This window comes from Alosa pseudoharengus, unplaced genomic scaffold, assembly GCF_046254945.1.
Source record: "Alosa pseudoharengus isolate Yale_2024_CS ecotype anadromous, Long Island Sound unplaced genomic scaffold, YU_APseudo_1.1 YU_APseudo_1.1_scf_2, whole genome shotgun sequence".
NCBI classification, from domain to species: Eukaryota; Metazoa; Chordata; class Actinopteri; order Clupeiformes; family Clupeidae; genus Alosa; species Alosa pseudoharengus.
The window spans coordinates 31,065,266-31,087,100 of record NW_027468663.1 but is presented as its reverse complement, the minus strand read 5'-3'; the positions used below and the strand labels follow the sequence as shown (position 1 = coordinate 31,087,100).

General features: G+C 45.9%; 1 protein-coding gene across 1 annotated transcript; it reads right to left on the bottom strand.

Moving 5' to 3' along the window:
- Positions 1–1,235: 1,235 nt before the first annotated feature.
- acsl3b (acyl-CoA synthetase long chain family member 3b) lies at positions 1,236–21,588 on the bottom strand. Its single transcript, XM_076294494.1, has 15 exons — positions 21,429–21,588; positions 16,572–17,281; positions 15,967–16,144; positions 14,371–14,480; positions 13,172–13,310; positions 12,602–12,752; positions 11,525–11,648; positions 9,888–9,959; positions 9,375–9,514; positions 6,755–6,927; positions 5,862–5,936; positions 5,389–5,580; positions 5,138–5,252; positions 4,862–5,019; positions 1,236–3,236 (listed from the first exon to the last, which is right to left on the bottom strand). The coding sequence occupies exons 2-15, from the start codon at positions 16,920–16,922 to the stop codon at positions 3,079–3,081; spliced, it is 2,136 nt and encodes a 711-aa protein (XP_076150609.1). The 5' UTR covers positions 16,923–17,281; positions 21,429–21,588; the 3' UTR covers positions 1,236–3,078.
- Positions 21,589–21,835: the final 247 nt, after the last annotated feature.

Sequence of the window (21,835 nt, the reverse complement as noted above, 5' to 3'; positions counted from 1 at the left end):
GCCCTCCGGCGCTTACACAGAGAGGAGGAGAGGACAGAAGGAAATTACCTGACAAGTGTCCTCCTCATCAAATTCATAATCTTTTATTGACCCCGAATAAAAAAAAGCAAACAAAACAAATAAACACTCAAAAAAAACACATACACACATTAAAAACAACCATGTGGGTGGGTAAAGCAGAAAGGTTCCCACCCCACCTCTCTCTCTCTCTCTGTCAGTAGAAAGCAACATTAGTGTAGCGGAAGTATCGTTTGCATCCCCAATCTCTGACCTTCAAATCAGTAGGGGGTGAAAGAGACAAGCAGAAAAAGCCAAAGGAGCTGAAGAGTGAGCCCTGACCCCAGATGACCAGCTGGTCCTGGAGCCGACCGCAGGACCAGGTCCTGGAGCCAGTCCACAGTCCACTGGCATCCAGGGTGGGAAAGTAATGTTTTCTGTTCTCTTACGTTTAGCGAGTGAAAGGGTCGGTTCAGTAGAGAGAATGCTTGATGATTCTCCTGGAGTTACATCAATATTATAGCTTTAGATTAAGTGTATTTACCTATTACTAAACCAGAGAAGATATGGAACAACTACAAGTAAATAAACTTGTCTTATGTACAAGCTTTTGTGTGGAATATTCCCGATATATGCCCCAACTCAGGAACATTAGAGCACTTAATCAATTCAATACATCCAACTCAAATGTGTAGCGCTTGGGTCCAACCAACTCTTCACCAGCCCATATACCCACATACCCACATACCAAACTGTGGACCACCTGATCAAATCTTATACTGATCACCACCACTTCATAAAAGCTTGGTGTGTGTGTGTGTGTTGAAAGCCCCCCCCCCCCCCCCCCCAATTTCATTGCATTTCAACCATGCACAGATAAAATAATGACAAAATCTAGTACTAAAAACAAGACAGGCCCATTGACATCTCACACAGTACAATGTTCAACACCCCGGGATAAGGCTACACTAGTCAGGAGTTCCTAACGCCCACTTTCATTTGAAGAAATATTTGTTTTAAAAACACTCTAGACATTCATGCCTTTAGTGGGTCTATGTGTGCGCTTCCATTACACAATTTGGTATATTGCACATTCAAAATGATACTTTTTGTATTTGTAGATGGTACGAACTGTTTCTCGACATATGAGAACTATTAAGAAAGAGTTTTCGATGGCTAAAAATAATATCTAGGGTATGCTTTCTGTACGCAAGTAATGACAATCCTTAAAACATCTCTAGAATGGACAAAAATGTCTATCAGTTTATTCTACAACAATTTGTTCCCTTGCAAATATCCATGCAATACATTGGTCACTGGTTACAGAATACATGGCATCATGTTCAGAAATACATTTAAAGACTGTTATGAACAGACGGAAAATGTAAAGAAAATTATGTTTTGTTTAAATTTTTGTGTGACCTGTGTACCCATTTTGGGACGCAAGTCCACCTTTGAGAACACAAGGAGATTGAGGATATTTCAGTTACATGAGGAACCGTAGTGAGTTAACATTAGCTGACAAATGCTCTGAAACACACACACACACACACACTTAAACTTCAAAGAGTGGGTCTAGTGACCCACACCTGCATATACTCACACACAGACACACAAAAGGATTTACTTCAATTCGCAATTCGTGTTTCCACTCACAGACACATACACAGACTGATAGATGCAAAGGCACGCAGACAGATACACACAATCACACCTTACTATGCAAATGTCATCAGCTTGGTGGCAAGGGGGAGGGGGGGGGCTTGATTCCTGCTGGTTTGTCCTAAGTAATCTTCATAATGCTCTCTGTATGTCACTTGAGTCCAGGCATAATAGAGTTGGTGACCTGCCATAGTCATGGCAACGTGGCCATCAGTCCCAGTGAGTTCCCTGTCTCAGGCACATAGACTCCTTCATATGCAAGCACGTGAGTGCACAGTATGGTACAATGTTATAGTACAGCAACTTAGCATATTATTATTTACTATTACCAGAACAGTCAGTAAACAGTTAAGCGTAAGAAAACAAGAAAACAAAACAGAGTGAAACAAGCAGAAGTATTAACAGCCTTTGGGAGGGTATACAGGTCGGCGAAAAACGATTGGGAGAGTAACAGAACGGAGAGAGAGAGAGAGAGGAGAGAGAGAGAGAAAAAGAGAGAAAGAGAGAAAGAGAGAAAGAAAGAAAGAAAGAGAAAGGAGAAAAAATAATGATTAATGATGGAGGCCATTCATGCCTGATGAGGGCAGATCAGGGTTTTCCAAAGGTGCCATCACCTGGTGCTGTTCAAGCGAACAAAAGACTCACCGACATGTGTAATGCATACACCAAAACAAAGCAAAATAAACAAACAAATAAACATAAAACACAAAAAGCATAACCGTCAAACAAAGTAAAAAAAAAAACAACAATGAAGAAACTCATTTTTTTCCCTGCACATGCTCAATAGTGGAAAAGAGAAAATGGAAAAAAGAAGGGAAAAAAAATCCATCTGGGGAAGAAAAGAAAGGAGAAACCAACGAGACAGAGAAGGAGGGGGGGCAGTCAAGACTCCACATCCTTTTTTAACGAGAACAGCAAAACCAAAAGAGAGAGAGAGAGAAAGCAGGACGAGGTGCGAATGACTCAGCCGTCTCCCGTATCTGGGCATCAGTCACGGAAGAGGAGGCCGCCGCTGGCCACACGGCTGCCTGGAGACGTCCGTTTGAGCGACAAACATTCCACTCAAAGGGGGCGGGGGTGCTAGGCTACAGCTTCTCCCTCTCTTTTTCTCCATCATTCTGTCTCTCTCTCTCTTGCTCTTTCTGGCTTTCTCTCAACCTCCGACTCTCTGTCTGTCTCTCTCTCTCTCTCTCTCTCCCCTAGTTCACTAAGTAACTGTGTTTTCCACGGATTCAAGTAACTCCTACTCTTTCCCCTGTCACGGTCACTGGTCCAGTCCAAGTTCGAGGAATAAGGAGGACGAGGAGGAGAAAGTGTGTGTGTGTGTGTGTGTGTGTACGCTAGTGTGTGTGGCTCTCCTTACACCAGGGTGGGGCAGAGGTGCTGTGTGGAGAAGGCTTCCCCCACCGTCCGCCAGCGTCACTTGCCCCCATACATCCTCTCGATGTCGTCCTGGTAGTGGGACTTCAGCTCTTTTCGTTTGAGCTTGAAGGCGTCGGTCACCAGGCCCGTCTCCGGGGTCCAGGGCTCGGCACTCAGGCGGATCTTCTTGGGGATCTCAAAGCGCTCCATGTTTGCTGTGCGAATAAAGAGAAAACCCCATCATGGTTTGTCACAGTCATCATCACAGTGATCCACAGAGGTCCAAATGTGAAATGGTAAACAAGAAAACACAAATCACACAACACGCAGCACAGTCTCAAGAATCTGAAATAGTTTTAAGACTACCATGACTCACGATCACAGATATAAAAAAAATAAATAAAAACCTAGTTACTATATGAAAGAATTTTCATTTAAAAACATTCAAAAGTGAACGGCAGTGCGCACAGCAGCATAGTCTGAGGTGCTCTGTGCTGTGAGGGGCTGTGCAGACACACACGGTCATGATCACACAGCACTCCACATGAAGTACACTACACAGCAGCGCCGGCAGGAGCTCACACCCACACGGTTATTTCTGGGGCCCAGCGTGGGGGAATGGGGAGGGCTAAGAGCAGTGGTGCACACTCAAATAGGAAAGACCGAAAGGGAGTGGTGTTTTTCTGTGGTACGCGTACCCCCGGTGGTACGCGAGCTGCCACTAGGGGGTACGCGAGATGAAAAGGGCAATGGCGGAAAGGAGTTAAAAATGATTAATTAATTAATACTCTAATTAATGAATAAATAATACATAATTTCGAATCAGGTTATAATGATATTGAAACGTGAAATTAAAGGAAATCATTTGTAAACTCTATAATAGGGTATGTTTTCATTAAAAAATAAGCTACACACAATAGGCTACACGTGATTTCCTGCGGGCAGCCAAAATATCTGGCGCGTTAGTTTCGTTGAAGTATAGGCTAGGTAGAAGGCTGTGTAAACATGGAAAACTGGCTAAAAACAGGGACACTGTCCAAAAGGCCTAATTAAAGCGATCGAAGAGGAGAAGCGAGAGAAACAGAGCAGGACACAGGTAACGATGGAATGGGATGGGGGCAGACTAATGAAGGTGGAGATGGAGCGCAGGGGGATAAAACAAAGAACGAGACAGAAAAGACTGCGCGAAGAAAACGAAAATATGATGAGGCATATAGCCCTAGGCTTCACGTGGATTGGGAGAAAGACTGCCCAAAGCCACAGTGCGTGGTCTGCAGTGAGATGCTATCTAACCATTCTAATGTGGTTCTCCACACTTTTTAGCGTGAGAGCTCATAGACCAGTTGCACATTTTGATTTTGTTATCATGTAGTGCGGCTAATTAAACAACGATGCCTGGAATGCGTCAATAGAATGAGTTACTTTTTTATGTGTTGGATGGTGGGGGTACGCGAGCCGAGTCAGGATGTAGAAGGTGGTCCGCGGGGAAAAAAGTTTGGGAACCGCTGTTTTAGACGGTACGCTTATTTGTTTCATTTCAGTAAGCTGTCCGATGATGTGTGTCCAGTCAGAGAATACAGGGGTTTTCTCTGGCCTGCTTTTTTTATCATCTGTAAAACCCTTGTTTGGAGTCCTTTACTGAGCTTAAACAAAGCCATAGGTCTGAACTGATTAAGTATGTTTTCATAACACATTCACCCTCAGAGACACTTGTTCTGCATTTTATCGTCACAGTTGAGGGCTACGAGATCCCCAACAAGTGACCTCGTGACTGTGAACTAACGGACCAGAGAGAGCAGAGTAGCCGCAGGGCTGCTGCAGTGTACTCTGGGATAGGTACCTGTGACTGCGGCGTCGGTGATGACGCGCAAGACTTCCTTCTCCATGACGGGGCTGTTGCACACCTCCTCCCACGAGCCCCGCACACCACTCTGCTCCGCCAGTGACGTCAGCTGCTTCTGGTTGGGCACCACGAAACTGATGACGTACGACTGGTCACTAGGGAAGAGAGAGAAAGGATGGAGTTGGACAGTTGCTTGAAATGTGCGACTGTAAGGCAATGGAGGTTTTTGTGGGCGTGTGCTTGTGTGTGTGTGTTGTGTGTCGGTCTCCTTACCTGTTAGCATAGGCACAGATGTTGTCAATGAGGGGGCAGTTCTTCAACACGGCTTCCACCTTTCCCAGAGATACGTACTCTCCAGCCTGCAGCTTTACAAGGTCCTTCTTGCGGTCTGATCACACACAATCAGTCGAAGTTAATTGGCATGTTTTGATTTTTCCTACATTTTGGTGTTATAGCACGCCCTAGTGGACAAGCTCTGTATGACCCTGAAAACACTCCTTTAAAGAGAGTCCTGCTCCACTCACCGATGATCTTGAGGCATCCGTCGGGGTGGAACTCCCCGATGTCCCCCGTACAGAACCAGCGCTGGCCATTCTCATCAACAAAGAAGTCCTCCACTTTCTTGGCCTCGTTCTTGTAGTAACCCATGGCAACATTTGGGCCCCCGATCAGGATCTCCCCTCGTGGGTTGGGTTTGTCAGTGCTATAGTAACCTCCTGGAAGACAAAGCAAATTGTTAAATGACCAAAAACATCACAAATATTTAAAAAATGTATATAAGGAGGGGAAAGAAGGGGGGGATGCACAGGGCAATTTTTTGCCCTTTTTTACATTGCATTCCATAGCTTCGCTCAGCTGCTCAGAATGTGTTGTACACTGTTCAGTTTCGACAGAAAAAGAAAAGAAAAGGACCTTCAACGCCTTACATTGCTCAGTTACAAAGACAGAACTGACCTTCGGCCGGCCACCACCACCACCACACAATACTGCTACTCACCCTCTTCCCAGTCCTTCAGTTTGATCTCAGAGCAGACCAGTGGCGCCCCCACCCTTCCTGTGCTGAAGTCACACACTGTGTACACACACACACACACAATCAGTACAATCAAACACATATTCAACCTGGCTATGCTCAATGATGTGGTTTGCTTATCTTCCTGGCACACAACAGCATTGTATATTCCCATGGTTCCATGGCTCTAATGTTTGCAGTGTGCTTCCGGCTGAGGTCAGACATGCTCTTCTTATCAGACTCAGATAGTCATTAGTTACTACCCACACTGTGGGGTTGGATAAGGACTCTCCTGCTTCCTTCCTTCCTTATTATCCTTATTATCTATATATTATTAATTTAACTGCTTTAATGAACTTTGCCCTCTTTAACTGCTTATTTGTAAAGCTCTTTCAATTAGCATTAAGTCTGAATTATGCTATATCAATAAACAAGTCTTCTCTTTATCCAGAAGACTCATTCTTCTAACACCTCTTCTGGCACAAACCTTCACCCCCTCCCTCCAACCTTGTTTATTTCATTATGTGAAGCACTAAATAAACTTCATCCAGAGGCTGTGGGCTCATGGCTGAAAAACCCTGTGGGGAACGTGGCTAAGAGGAAGGTGGATACTGAATACTTTTCCGGAACCAGTTTGTGTATGTTCTAGGAATGACTCATGAGGTAAGATGGCACCTAAACCTGGCTTTGCGAGGAATCGTGAGCCCAGTTAAAGCTGGGTTGTATCTTTTTGTTTTGAACACCTGAAGAAGGCTGTTCAGTCGAAGGTGTTGAAATATGTATGTAGAAGAACATACAACGCTTCTTTTCCTCTATCCAAGGCTAAAATGACCAAGACCAAAATGGACAAGGCTTTGATATGAGGTGTGTGTGCTTACTCTCGCTGATGGTGCCCGCTCCACAGGTCTCGGTGAGGCCGTAGCCCTGTCCCACGGGGCAGCAGAAACAGATGTTCATGAAGCGCTGTGTGGCGGCCGAGAGGGGCGCTCCGCCCGACAGCAGCAGACGCGTGTTCCCCCCAAGCAGAGAGCGTACCTTATTAAACACCAGCCTGGACCACACACACACACACACACACACACACACACACACACACGGAACATTTGTTTATGGTACATTCAGAAGGTATACTTTGCATAAAACATAAAAAATGTTGCATAATCAAATGCGTCTACAGGACTAATATGGCCTGATATGGACATTACCAAGAGTCCAGGCCATAAACTGACCAGTCATCAGCATAAAGAAAAAGAGCAAAAGAAACATGAACCCACTGCCATACCAGGACATAAGCATCAGAGGCTTATAACAGGCCAAGAACCATGATGGGGAACCCAAAACAAAAAAAGAGTGATGCGACTTTAACACCAAACTAAAGGGGGGGTGGAGGGTAAGGGTGTCATCTCAGGGTTATAGAAGTCATGCTGTAACAGGGACAAATAGCACCTATAACCACTGTCCCCTACCCAGTGATGATTAAAAAACCAAGGATGCATTTCCCATCCTTGCTGAACTGAAATGAGAGTGAGATGAAAGTTATCTCTGTGTGTGTGTGCGTGTGCGTGTGCGTGTGTGTGTGTGAGTGTGTGTGTGTGTGTGTGCTAGTGAGTGTGTGTGTGTGTGTGTGTATGTTGACAGGGTGTGATATTGCCGTGATGGTTCAACCAACCAAAACAGCAGTGACTAGGTGTGGCGCTGTGAGGTAGAGTTCTCAACGGGTTGGGTCGGCCCGACAAACCTGATGGGACCCGCAGGTTCGGGCCGGGTTCGGGTCGAAAATATAAGCAAATGACTCATGTCGGGTCGGACCTCGGGCTTAATCTTTTCTGCTCAGTGAAAAAAAAGCTGCTGTTCACCGTAAAGAAAGTCTGCTGTTGCGTGCAACGTGCATCATGAGGGCCTGGAGAAGAAGATGGAGTTGGTGAAAAGTAGGCTAAACTTGCCACTGCTGAATTCACCGTCGCTACTACAGGAGTGGGAAAATCAGAGGTCTGGAAAGTGTTTGGAGTGGTGCTGGATTCTGATGGAAATTCTACAGGTTATGTGCAATGCTCAAAATGCAAGGTGCTGATGAAATATGTGACCCTGCAAGGCGAAACCAGTCGCTTTGGTAAAATTTTCAAAATTAAGTTATTGTGCTCATATGAACGGCCATAAACTAAGCTTGTATATGTATATCGAGGGTATTGCAACAGTAGGCTATCGCTAAGACTACCGCATCCAAAGTTGGTTCTTCCGTCACGATATGCCAGAAGAGGAGAAAATCACTGTTTTAAGTAGGCTAAATTGTCACGCTATGTGTTGAATCTTCACCTAAATAAAGTCAGGGTTTAACAGTCGAAACGTAGCCTATGTTTTACGTCGGGCCGTGGGCCGGGTTCGGGCAGATAATTCATGTTGATGTGTCGGGTTACATCGGGTCCGGGCTTTAAAAGCCACGGGCCGGGTCGGGTCGGGTTGTAATTTTCAGGCCCGTTGAGAACTCTACTGTGAGGATGCACACATCCCCGCCTTGTTGAACAGCAGGCAGCTGGAAGCTGTGGGAATAGGGTTGGGGAGGTTGGAGTGTGATGACACGGAAAGCGCCCTCATGGCGTAACAGGAATGACCACATAAACAACTATGTAGTGACACAGTGACTAGTGTGGTTCTTATCTAGCTGACTGGAAGAAGCAGGGGGTAAGAAAAGTGATGGAGGCAGCGATGACGGTACTTATGTGTGTGTGCGTGTGTGTGTGTCACTGGGTAAAAGTAATAGCAAAACCGCAGAAAATCATTGGCAGATGGAAGAGTGTGACAGAGACTAAAGACAGAACTGTCATGGCGGAACAGCAACAACCACTCAAAATAACAGCTCAGTAACCACTCAAACGCTGTGGAGCCTGAGACCTATGCTGCATTCACACAGTCCTCCTCTACAGTCAACCGTCCTCAGCCTTGGTCCTCACGGTTCCACTACCCACATCAACAACAAGCACCAGAAATAATCAAATGAATAAACACCGACGCAAGCAGCTAAATTAGAATATGACACGAGCAATAGAACAATAAAATACAGCATTTTCCAGGAAGCCATTTCACGAAGCGGTGCACTAGCTCCCAAAATGGTTCTGGTAGTCATCACCACATTATGTGATGTGTGGTGACAGTCTAGTGCCGTCACTAGGAGACAGATCCCTTCTGACATCCCAACCGTGAACCTGCTCTGCTAAACAGCTTTGTTACAGATGAACATGTTCAACACCTAACTACTAAACAACAATATATATTGTTGTTTAGTAGTTAGGTGTTGAACATGTTCATCTGTCAAAAACAATATGATATAAAAATACATACATTGTAGGAGATAAACTGATACAAACAGACAGACTGACAGTCCAACATATAACTGGAGTGGTGGAGACAGATAGATCAATAGAGTAAATGGTTTAGACATTGATTGGCTAATTAATTGATTGACAGGTTGATTGACTGATCGTGTTGCAGCTGAGAGCGTACCGGTCACAGAGCGGCGTGCCGTAGCCTTTGGAGATCTGCTCCATCTTGTAGTTGTAGGCGAGCACGAAGAGACTGCGCTGGACACTGCTCATCTCCTCCACCTTAGTCATGACATTCTTGTAGATACGGTCCATGATCTCCTGCAGAGAGGAGAGAGGGAGGAAGGGAGAAAGAGGAGGAGAGAAAGGGAATGAAAGAGAAACCAGGAGGAGAAAGTGAGTGAGAGAAATCAGAAAAGAGAACATATTTCACAATCAAACTCTCGGGAGTAGGACGTAAATGCAGAAGTGGGAAGATAAGGGACATTTCCAAAAGTGAAAGTGTTTAGCGGAGGAGCTTGTGCAAACAGCCAAGTTGGGAAACAAAGGGTAAAGTGAAGGAGAGAGCTCGGCTGTGTGTGAGAGTGTGTTTGTGTGTGTATGAGTGAGTGGGTGGGTGACAAAGAGATAGAGTACTGGGCGCGTGTCCAGCTCCAGGTGATGGATGAGGCCTGGCCTCTGCTGCTGCTCTTACCGGCACGGCCGCCATCAGGGTGGGCTTCAGCACGCTGGTGTCCCCCTTACTTCCCTTCTTTATCTTAGTGGACTAGAGAGAGAGAGAGAGAGAGAGAGAGAGATAGAGAGAGAGAGAGATAGAGAGATAGAGAGATAGAGAGATAGAGAGATAGAGAGATAGAGAGAGAGAGAACAACAATGAGAACAGGGAAAGCATCTTCAGAAGCTGGACACATCGGTGTTGTTAACCATGACACCATAACACCATCCACCATGAGAATACAGGAACAAAAACACTGCACTGAAAGAAAACCCAATCCGAAATCAACCATGTGAGCAGGGAGAACTTGAAACAAGCACACATCTAACCAAAACCAAACCACCATCAATCATGAAGCCTCAACTGTGAGAAGAGGCCACACTACTCTGAACGCAGAGAAGAACGTTTGCCTTATACCATAACCAATAAGGCGCTAATCTCTTGAGCAATGATAAGCACATGTGTGGTCTTGGCCTTCAATAATAATCAGAAGTCTTATCATACTAGACTAGGCGCCAAAGATCTAAAACAACGGAAATTAAGTCTGTGGGTGCATTTAACGTATCATATATCAATATAATCAGTTTACAGTCCTTAAACAAACATGAGCTGACAGAGAGGCCTGGGTTGCAATGATCTTAAACATAACAAGCCACTTTACAATGACTGACGTTATATCCATATCGCTCCATTTCTTCCTAGCTATCTCTGTGCCATCTTCATACTTTTTTGTTGAGCAGTTTTACTTTGTCTTAGCAATGATGAGGGTTTAGTGTTTCTCAAAGCTGGTTGGCTTCAGTTGCTGCTTTAGATGTTACACAAGCCCTATTGGCACATCTGTGGAGTGCACTTTTGAAACACTCTCTCCAAAATCTGGGTGGTTGTAGGAAAGTAGGCTCCCATTTGAGCGCTACAGGAGAGTGGTTGCCTCAGGCTCCAGCATACCAAGCAAGCCCTGAGCTCTTCACTGTGCAGGCCAAAACTGAACAGGGAAGATCAGCCATTTACAGTTCATCAATGCGTCAGTGTGTTGACATTTATTAGGTCAACTTTATCACTGTGCATAGCACAGGTACAGAGTCAACGAAAGGCAGTTAACATCAAATAATTGACAAAGAGTTTTCACAATTCCAGGTATGAGTACTACAACATAGTTGAGGTCAGCCGGTCAGTGCAGTGCAGACACTCTTAAAACTTAATCGCAGGCCACAACTCAAACAGCTCCCAGATCAGTTAGTCTTTTTTTAGCTTTTAGCCTGAATATAGCCTGAATATAGGACTGAACAGTCGGCGTCCCCTGATTAAGCCAGTCAGGGTGCGAGTGGAGTGGAGTGGAGTGGGATGGAGTGCAGTGGAGTAGAGTGCCGGAGCTCTTAGCAGATGTAATGGGCGGCCCGGACACTTGCACCTTCTCCATCAGGGAGATTAGAGATTACAGCCGCCAGTAAACCAGCTTTTACAATCACAACATCCCCATGAGGCACGCCTGCCAAATGCTCTCTGTGCAGTGATTACACTAGGCACAAGAGAGAGAGACTGGACACTGTCTGTCCATGTGGTTTGTGTGTGTTTGTGTGTGTGTGTGTGTGTGTGTGTGTGTGTGTGTGTGTACTCACCCGGTCAGCTAGCGTCTGAGGGGAGGAGTATCCGATACGGCACCCGTGAGACAGAGAGACCAGCTCAGCACTTAGTTCCAGCACGTGGGCCAGGGGCAGGTACCCGATGTAGGTGTCATTCTCACTGCCCGAGTAAAAACACAACAGAGTCAAACACAGCACTCTCAGCACTCTACCAAGAGTTCATTCACTTAACCATAGAAAAGATCATAATATCATGAATTGAGAGTTCATAATGCCAACTGGTCTACGCATTACAGGCTTATGAGGGGAGAGAGAGAGAGAGCATGAGAATAAGAATGTGTGAGAGTAGAGAGAGAGAGAGAGAGAGAAGAGAGAGAAATACAAATTGATTTGTAATGCTAATAAAGTTCTCTGAATTGATTTGAATTGAATTGAGTATGTATTTGTGTTTTAGTTTCTTCAATCTGTACATGTTCTGTATCTGTATTTTCTAAAACCGACAGTTCCGGTCCTTAATTATGATTGACAGAATCGTGTTTGATGCCGTTGTAAAACCCAGCCCAACCCCATACGTTGACCGCATTTCATTCTACTGTATATTACTGTGCTACCACTGATACAAAAGTTAGAGTTGCTGCATCTCGACTTTCATTGGCAAGCGTTCTGATAGAGGGAAAATATTTCTTGCCGGAAGAATGATTATCTATGAATAAATCGTTCAATTTCTCGTTTCTGTTCCTTTATTTTATGAAATCTTGCCAGATATATGTAGTAACCGTTTTAGAAAAGCAATAAGCCACTTGAGTACGTAACCTACATGCCATGCCTACAACAACACCCCTGAGCTGTTCTAAAATCACTGTAACCTATGGCCTCTCGGAGCTTATTGCTTAAGTAATGTCCTATCCTACATGTAGTAATTGCTTTGACTATACAAGTGCCCATTTGTTATGTCAGTGAAGCATCTTGGATTTGAACTTGAAAGAGAGAAAGAAAGAGACCTAGACAGAGACAGAAAGAGAGTGAGAGAGAGTGAGCGGGTCAGACAGGCAGATAGTGAGGGATTAAGGTAGAGGAGGTTATCAATAGTCAGAGGACAGAAGGTGGACCTACTCCAGGTCAGGGATGCGCTCCGCCATGCCGGTGATGCCGGCGATGATGTTGCTATGGGAGATCATGACTCCTTTGGGGATGCCCGTGGAGCCGCTTGTGTACATGATCACGGCAATGTCTGACGGCAGCGGCTGGGCACGTGGCTTCGTCACTATGGGGGAGACACACACACACACGCACACACAATTAACCAGACAAATACACTAAAAGAGGCAAACTACTCACTCAGGGCAGAATAACTAGCTGTTCACATATAGCTGGAGAGCAGAGAGGAGGAGAGAGGAGGAGAGAGGAGGAGAGAGGAGGAAAGAGGAGCTGAGAGGAAGAAGAAGAGTGGAGAGGAGGAAGAGAGGAGCTGAGAGAAAGAAGAGAGGAGCTGAGAGAAAGAAGAGAGGAGTGGAAGAGAGGAGTGGAGAGGAGGAAGAGAGGAGTGGAAGAGAGGAGTGGAAAGGAGGAAGTGAGGAGCTGAGAGAAAGAAGAGAGGAGTGGAGAGGAGGAAGAAAGGAAGAGAGGAGCTGAGAGAAAGAAGAGAGGAGTGGAGAGGAGGAAGAAAGGAGGGGAAGGCCTTACTGTTCTCTGGCTTGGCCCCGAGTTCCTGCACGGCGTCCATGTTGTGGACCATGATGCCTCTGGGCATTCCCGGCCAGGTGGTGGGCTTACTGTCCACCACAATAATGTGCTGCAGCCTGGGAACGTCCAACAGAATCGCCTGAGAAAGGATCCCAGACAGAGAAAAAGACAAGAGAGAAAGAGAGAAAGATTAAAAGACAGAGAGGGGGCATTAATAATGTGAGCAGAGACAGGATCACACAGATAGATAGATAGATAGATAGATAGATAGATAGAGAGAGAGAGAGAGAGAGAGAGAGAAAGCGATTTAGAGACAGAGATTGAGAGACAGAGTGAGCTTTAACTGAGTGAAAATGGGCTTCATTTAATTATTGAAATACTATTAGGGGCAGACTTTAGCCCAGTCTGCTCTGCTATTTTCAGCTTTATCTGGGTGATTGCAGAGCCTGGCTGCTGCTGCTGTGGAGCACTGTTGGCTCCGCCCATCACACAGGCCTTCCACTTCCACCAGAGACCTGTGCACAATGTATCTAGCTGTAGCTTATCTAAACCTAGCGAGCTAACTAGCTACAGTGCCCTGTTAGCTACTTTGCTACTTGTTTTGTAACTCTCCGGTAGTGATCCTTATGGACTTTTTGTTGCCTCTCTTACAATCCTCCTCACTGTACTTGGGGGCAAGATAATCAAGGATCCTTATCCAGGTAAGTTTGTTCCAGGTAAGTCTTTCTTGTAAATCCAGTTCAAACCTCTTACTCGCTTTTAAAGTGTAAATATGGGCAAGTTCTGTAAATACAGCAAGTACATGAACAAGCAAATCTCAGGCAAGTACTTATATTCTTTATGTTCATTTCCTGACTTACAGAGGTCGGCACACTTTCCCTTCATTTGAATTGTGTATTCTCTGGTCTTTCCCATGTTGAAGAATGACTAGGGCATTTCATCTCTGGGTCTTTCCCATGTTGAAGAATGACTAGGGCATTTCATCTCTGGGTCACTTTATTTCTAGTTACAGGGGCCTTCACACAAGGCCTTCACACACTGCACCTGGTGGATGTGGAGGAACTGATGGCTTCTGGTGATGTGTGGTGGTGTGTGTGTGTGTATGTGTGTGACTAGGTGTGATCTGTGTGTGTGTGTGTGTGCATATGTGTGTGCATATGTGTGTGTCTGCATATGTGTGTGCATATGTGTGTGTCTACCTTCAGTCGGCTCTGTAGTAGGTCCTTGCTGGTGATGATGTGTGTGACCTCGGTCTCGTTCAGCCCATGAGCAATGGCGGGGCCTCCGAGGGTGGAGTACAGCGTCACCACTGGCAACAGAGGAAAGGGCCAGACAGACAGTGGTGGAGTTAGAACGGACTAGACACCAGCAAAGCAAAAAGTTGCACAACCACCAAGTTACAAAACCTTGCCCCAGAATGAGGAGTCTTCCAGTATGAGTCACAAAGTTAAATGAAAGTTCTCCTAAGGGACTGCTGTCTCTGCACGATGCTTCAAGGCTACATCATTCTTTAAGCTCCACAAAACGTTTTGCCTGAAGGCCTTTATTTAAAAAGTACATAGCAAATAAATGGAACTGACTAACACCTTTCAATCAAATATGACAGCATGAGTGCCATGGGTAAGCGCTATGAACATAACTAATGTCTGACTGAATTCATCTGGTATGTGGCTCATTAACAGAGACACTTAAACCATCACACCAGTCTCAGGAGGCAAGATGCTTAATGAGTCTAGAGAGAACTCATTGAACTTGTGGACTAGAGGAGGCTCTGTTAAAAAAAAGCTACAGCTACTACAGGTTTCTTATTGCCAAGATTCAAATGCTGTTGTCCTCCCCAATTTGATACGATCAATCCTTCCCCAGGTATGAACCTGAACCCTGAACACAGACGCAAACTCTGTCTGAGCACATTTAGTAGGAGTGGAAGATGTCTGCGATGACTGCAGTACGTGAGGAGAGCCCACAGGCTGGACTAGGGGTTTGATGTTAGCAAGGCTATGACCCTGTATTAGCTTCCGCACAACTAGCAGACATCCGAACGCACGCTATTGATGCTGACTTACTGCTGAGTCGCCTTGTGTTGTCTGTGTGTGATGAAAAAAAAAAAAAAAAAAACAGCACTGGAACACACCGCAAAGACTACTGCCAACAGTCAAGTAGCACATATTTTGGCACTTGTGCAATATAAAGGCTAGGAAAAACATGTCAACAAAGCAGTGCTAGCATGCAACAAAGCAGTGCTTCACACTACTCTTGCTCACTGAAGACAATTTGCAATATACTACTTCTAATCAAGAGCTTGATAATAATTTAGGAATGATACTGATGTTGTCAGTCCCGAGTCTTTTGGTGGTGGAAGAAAGGGAGTCGGAGGAGAAAAATAAGAAACTGTGTTATTAGGTCCAGTCATCCAGAGGAAAAATACGAACTGCCAGAATTATAGTTACGATTGGGAGAGTGATGACAAGACCTCTTTGCAACAGGTAGGCAGGTTTGCACTGTCTGTGAGCCTCCTTTCTAACCTACCCATATACCAGTCATTTTGGACAAGCCAACGCTCTTTTGAGCACTAACTTCAGCAGGCGTATTGCTTGGCTTGGAAATTTTAAATGCAGTTACAACCATCCCTCTGCCGTTTTTACCACCTGATTTCACCATGGCAGTCTGTGTTAATATACTGCATGTCTGACTATGGAGGACCAGCACATCCCACAGAGACCCTGGTGACCGGCTCTAGAGGACAGGGCGCTCTGATATGATTGGGTCTGGGATGGTCTGATGTGGTCACTCACCGGGGAAGTTGTACATGAAGCAGGCCTGGGCAGCTATCATCCACTCGGCCCGTGTCTCACAGAAGATGGCGATGTTGCACAGTGGCTTCTGCCCCAGAGAGGCCAGACCGCTGCCAAAGTGCTGCGCCGCCTGGAACGCCTGCTCATACGACATCCACTGATACTCCCCCAAGATCACCTATACACACACACACACACAAGATTTCCGGTCAACATGTCCCGTCACAGCCTTTCTAGAGTTAAGGATAATGTACGGATATTCCAAGAAAATGTAACAATAAGAAATAACTAAGAGATTCTTGAGCTTCCACTGTCGTTCAATGTGGGACTGACATGGAGACACGCATCACATTTCCAGTGCCGGTCATTACTGAGACTTGGTGCATAATTTAGAGTAAAAACTTTTCTGTGTATCTTGCAAGTGTGTGTGTCTGTCAGAGTGCAGTTCTGTTCTCCTGCATAGCCCCCTCTATCTCCTTGAACTTTCCCCCATCTTTCTCACTACCTTGTAGATTTTGAGAGTGTGAGTATGAGTGTGTGTGTGTGTGTTCCCTGTTTCCCTCTCTCCGCACCCTCTTGTAGATTGTGTGTGTGTGTTCTCTCACCTTCTTGAAGATTTTGCCGTTGGGCTGCAGCTCGTCCTCCTCGCTGAGCAGCTCCCGTGTGCCCAGGCAGTCCCGCTGGGGAAAGTGCTGCGCCGCGTACTCAAACACCTTGTCCAGCGTGTCCACGCCCTCGTGCAGCGCTGACACCAGCCGCTGGGCGCTGTTGACCGACCTGTAGGGCCCGGCGGGCCGCCCGCTCACCGTGCGCGCCTTCAGACGCTTGGCGCGCCGTTGGCTAGCGCTGGCGCCCGAGAGCACGTACCAGGGCAGGAAGGTGATGACCGAGTAGACCCACACCACTGACCGGAACACCTGCAGCAGCAGCGGGCTCATGTCCTCCTTCAGCTTCATGATGGCGGTCACTAGAACAACAGCGGCGAGGACAACCACACAAGCTCACTCTTCGTGCGTAAGGTGGGGTGGGGTGGGGGGTGAGGGGGGGTAGAGCTGTCCGACCCCTTACCCTGTACCTCCGATCCTCTCCTGCTTACTCTCACCTGATACTTCGCCTCGGTGGCACCCGCTGGATGATGAGACGACCGTCTCCTTTTATAGACTCCCTTCTATTCTTTCTCCTTTTTCCCCTCTTTCCCTCTCTTTTCCTGAAGGGATCTGTCTTGGTGTTCAAGGAAACAGGTCCTCGTCACGGGTGTCTGGTCAGCGGTCTGCTCTCGGTCTCCTCATGTGTTTCTCTCCGTGGTGAGTTGATCCTGCATAAAACACACATAAAACCATGTCAGTGGACATGGACACACGCTTCTCAGCATAGCACTTCAGACCGCATCACATAACACAAAGAAAACTGTTAAGACGAGTCACATGAACTCCTCAGTCCCTCGAATTTTTTTTTATTTGTTTAGGGCAGCTAATTAATGTATCATTGGTTCTGTGATATGTTTGCTCTTTACAGATGCCATTCAATATATCTATTCACTGGAGCATCACAAAACCCTCAAAAGGGGGCGAAATTTCAGACATGGTTTGTCATCATCGAAGAAACAAGTCTGGCAATGTCATTTCATAACAGATTCTTTACTGAACAAAGCAACCCAAAGAATACACATTGGGAAATATTAACCCTTAAAGGAGTACCGTCACACCGGTGTGACGGGAATGTTGAGAAATGAACGTTCTAAAGAAGCAGAGGACAGCTCCAGGCTGGGCTGGAGGATTAGACCAATCAGACAAAGACAGAGAGAGAGAAAGAGAGAGAGAGACAGAGACGGAGAGAGAGACAGAGAGAGAGAGAGAGAGAGAGAACAACGAGTGCTTTGTGAGCCAGAGAGGGTAAAACCCTGCGCTAACTTGGGATCATCTCTTGGCGGCGGGAACACAACAAGGCAACGGGGTATGTGTGACAAGCTTTTCATGGAGGGGACACACAAGATGGAGGAGACCGCGACAGTATGCAGTATAGATAACATGATAGTCAGAGTTGTGAGTGGGGGGAATATTTGTGCATGTCGCCAAGTCACACACAGACTGCAGACTCTCTAGTCTCGCTAAAGGAGCCATTGTGCTGGTGTTTATCGAGTGACACAGTCTGGGCCAATGCAAATCAATGTAATTGGAAGTCAACAAAGACGATCCCACCCCAAACACGCTACAACACGGGGCTGAGACACATGGGAGTTGAGACATAGCAGTTGAGACATGGCAGCTGATACAAAATGGCCTACGTCAAGTGGCTTGCTTAAAATGGGAAAGAGGACAAAAACAACAAAAAAGAAGGACAGCGGGGTTCAAGCTTTAAGCAATCCAACCCCCCGCTGGCTCCTTAGTCAGTAGTCTCTCGGCCGTTGACTTCTGACAGTCTGCTGAACTTTCACGGCACTCGCAACAACAAGAGAGAAAAGTGGAGTAACCCGTGGGTGACCCTTACATCCTGTAAGGCAACTTTCTCTGGCTCCTCCCGGCTCTTGAGTCGCTACTACGCCCCTGAGCAGTGGAAGCCGGCACATCCCAAGGCACGCCCGTGTTGCTCCAGCCGTGAGCTTTCACGCGTCTGTGCAGCAGTCTCATCTCGCACCTCTCTCACCGTTCCCAACCCCCCACCCAGGCATGGTGGAATCTGACGCACGCACGCACACACACGAAAGAAAGGCCCCTGTTTGCCTGCCTGCCTGCACGCAAGCTCGCTCTCTTTTTCTTTCTTTCTTTCTCTCGCTCTCCATCACCCCCTCCAACCAAACCCTGTGCTCACTGTTCATCCAAGCGGAAATGCTGAGACTTCCGTCCAAAATCACAACTCTTTCCTCTGGCAGGGCTCACATCACATCCCCTTCATACAGTTACAGATGTGCTCCAAATCCTCTCTCCACAACCGGGCCATCTCCACATCTACTGTACCACCATGCAGAGTAGACAGATGCTCCCAATAAGGACATCGAGCAGACGCAAGTGTCGCTCTACAGGAACTAACAGCACTTTGATGGAGTCTTTCAAAACCATCAGGGGGTGTCATCTCTTTTCGTCAGACACAGTGATTAATGTCGTCTTTCTTGCCAAGTCTGGTGAGACCCTGAACTATTTTGAAAAATCGGGATATAGAGAGAGGGTTCGCGAGCGCAGACGGCACGGAGCCAAAGGCACAGGTATCAGGTCCCCAGTCAGCTGCTGGGAACCGGATACAGCTCACCTGCATTGCAGCACTCCCAACAGCAGCCAGAGGAGAGGAGAGGGACACACACACACACACACACACACACACACACACACACACACACACACGCACACACGCACACACGCACACACGCACACACGCACACACGCACGCACGCGCACATGCACAGATGGCCAAGGCCACCACAGCCTTACTTCCAAACACATACATTCCATACACATACACACATGCAAAAGGCATTAAAATGACTACATTACTACTACCAACAAATGACAATGCCGAGATATAGGCTAATCATCATTATCTATCAACAGCACTTTTTTTCTGCACTTTGATCGAGTTGGTGGCTGTCGGTCTCTTATCGCAATCGTGTCAGCTATCTTCTGTCAACTACTGTGCTGCTTATCTTAATGTCAACAATACCATGAGTGTGTCAGCAGGTAAACAGTGAAGACAGTACAGTTGTCACCACCTAGTCTTGATCTATCTTTCCCCACTACTGTTTTCCTGGGCCATCTCTCAGAGTGACAAAAAGCCAACGAGGATTCCTTCATCTGGGCCTCATCTTCAAATGTAGCTGCAGGCACTGCGTGGCCTTTTGGAGGGGAGGGGGACAGGGGGGCTGGAAACTCGTCCACAAAAATATGAGTTAGATAACAGCTTCTCTGCAGATTCTTCACTGTTCACTCACACACCATCATTCTCCCGCTGCTATTCCCCCCTCTCTTTCTCTTTCACTTGCTCACACACTCACAGACATCTACCTTGCCATTTGTGTGTGCTACACAATGTGATTGCACACAGGTTGGTCTAAAACGTAATGCCATTGCATCAAACTTATGTAGTGGCACTGGTCGGCTGATCTAACCTGACAGACTGGTCTACCCCCTTGAGTGAGTGTGTGAGTGTGAGTGAGCGTGAGCTTGTCATCAGTTGAAGAATATTGTAATTCAGGTATGCCCCGTTTATTATCTAATCCTTCACATAAATCATCTGCTAGCTAAAATTACACCTGAAAGTGAACAGCACAGCTTGATAAATTATAAAATGTTGACAGATGAGACTTTGTAACACAACTGAAATGCCTCCGTTTCACATTCAAAGCAGCACAGCCAAATCACCAAAAATCATTCAAGAAATGTAATTTCGGAATCTGCGTGGCTGTGTTTGAACAATACAAGCAGAGCAGCGTGACCCAACAGAATGTTACCCAGGACCATGAACTGAAGAAATAAACATGAATAAATAGAAATGTCATGACACAGCGATTAAACACATGACTTTAGGACAAGACTGGTTGTGGCGGTAGTGAAAACAGAAGGACATAATGGGCGGCGTTCCTCATTATTAGCACCTCAGGCCTGAAACATTACGAACGCTGGCGTGAGAAATGTGGATTGATCTGTCTAAAATGGGTATGATTTGCTTACATTTGCTTACTTTCATCATATGACCAGGCGATAAGAAAAATACAGCAATGAAACAGATACCAATGCATCATAACCACTGATGTGTATGTAAACTCTGAGGGTCTTTTTAAAAAAAAGATGTGCTACAATGGTTGCTCACACTTTCACTTTAACTGTACATAAGTAGGTTCACAGAGATGTCCAGGATAAGCAAGTAAACTTACAGGTTAACTGCAATGTTACTGCAACTATGCCATAACGTTAACGTTAAATTAATCTGGTCCATCGCAAGCAAATTGACATACCATGACAAATCAGGTGACGTCGGAGTTAGCCAAGATCAAGCTAGCCAAGATTGTGGACTGACTGGTTTGATCTGGGCATAACATTAAGCATGATAGAACGACGAGAGCAACTAGCTAGTAGTGATCAGCAACTCGGTTGAATGTTATTAAACAGACTGCAGCCGAATGAACAGTCTACCACACGCGTAAGAATAAATGTGCATGTAATACACAGATTGTATGTTTGGGGGGCAATTCTTAACGTAGCACATTAGCCGACAAGCTAACAGTCCAGTCAATGGACCAGCTGGTTAGCTGGATGCAAGGCGAAGAACTGATAACGTTGACTGCAATCTGACAAACTTGCCGGGAGCATCCTTTCAATTTTTCTACAATTTCTAACAGACACAGTCCGAAACAATGACGTTAGTTAGCAGGCTAACAATTTCACTAATTTGTTTCTATTTCTATGTCGCATCATGCAGCAAGAACATCGCACATCTGTAACGTTAACAACTAATTTCAAACAATAAAAGCTCACCGTATTCTGTTGTGATCACTGCGTCTTTACAAAATGGTGGTCCAAAATAAAAACAAACGTATTGTGTATGAACACAGGGTGAATGGGTAATGGAGCTGGCCAACGCTTTATAGTAAATCTGATCATATATTTTCTGGGTCGATCTGCTCAACTCCCAGGCCCTCGTTATCAGTCCGGAAGTGATGGCAGACGTTGTCAAGCCACAGACTGCTTCTTGGCCTCTGATTGGACGTTAAAGGGTGGCGCGTGCTTGGGGCTGCCATGACGTGAATTGGGGTTACCCACGGTCAGACTGGGTTTGTGTTGTGTTGTATTTATACAATTTCAAAACAAATCCCTGCAATAAAATCAATTAATGTTCGCATTTAATATATCTACCATTACAGATGATAATTTGTGATATATAG

Excerpts from the sequence above, each read along its gene's own strand:
- acsl3b (XM_076294494.1), bottom strand. The coding sequence starts at position 16,922 with ATGAAGCTGAAGGAGGACATGAGCCCGCTGCTGCTGCAGGTGTTCCGG. Across the intron at positions 16,145-16,571 it reads ACGGCAAAATCTTCAAGAAG|GTGATCTTGGGGGAGTATCA; the intron begins GTGAGAGAACAC and ends GTGTGTGTATAG. Across the intron at positions 3,237-4,861 it reads CACCGACGCCGCAGTCACAG|CAAACATGGAGCGCTTTGAG; the intron begins GTACCTATCCCA and ends TTATTCGCACAG.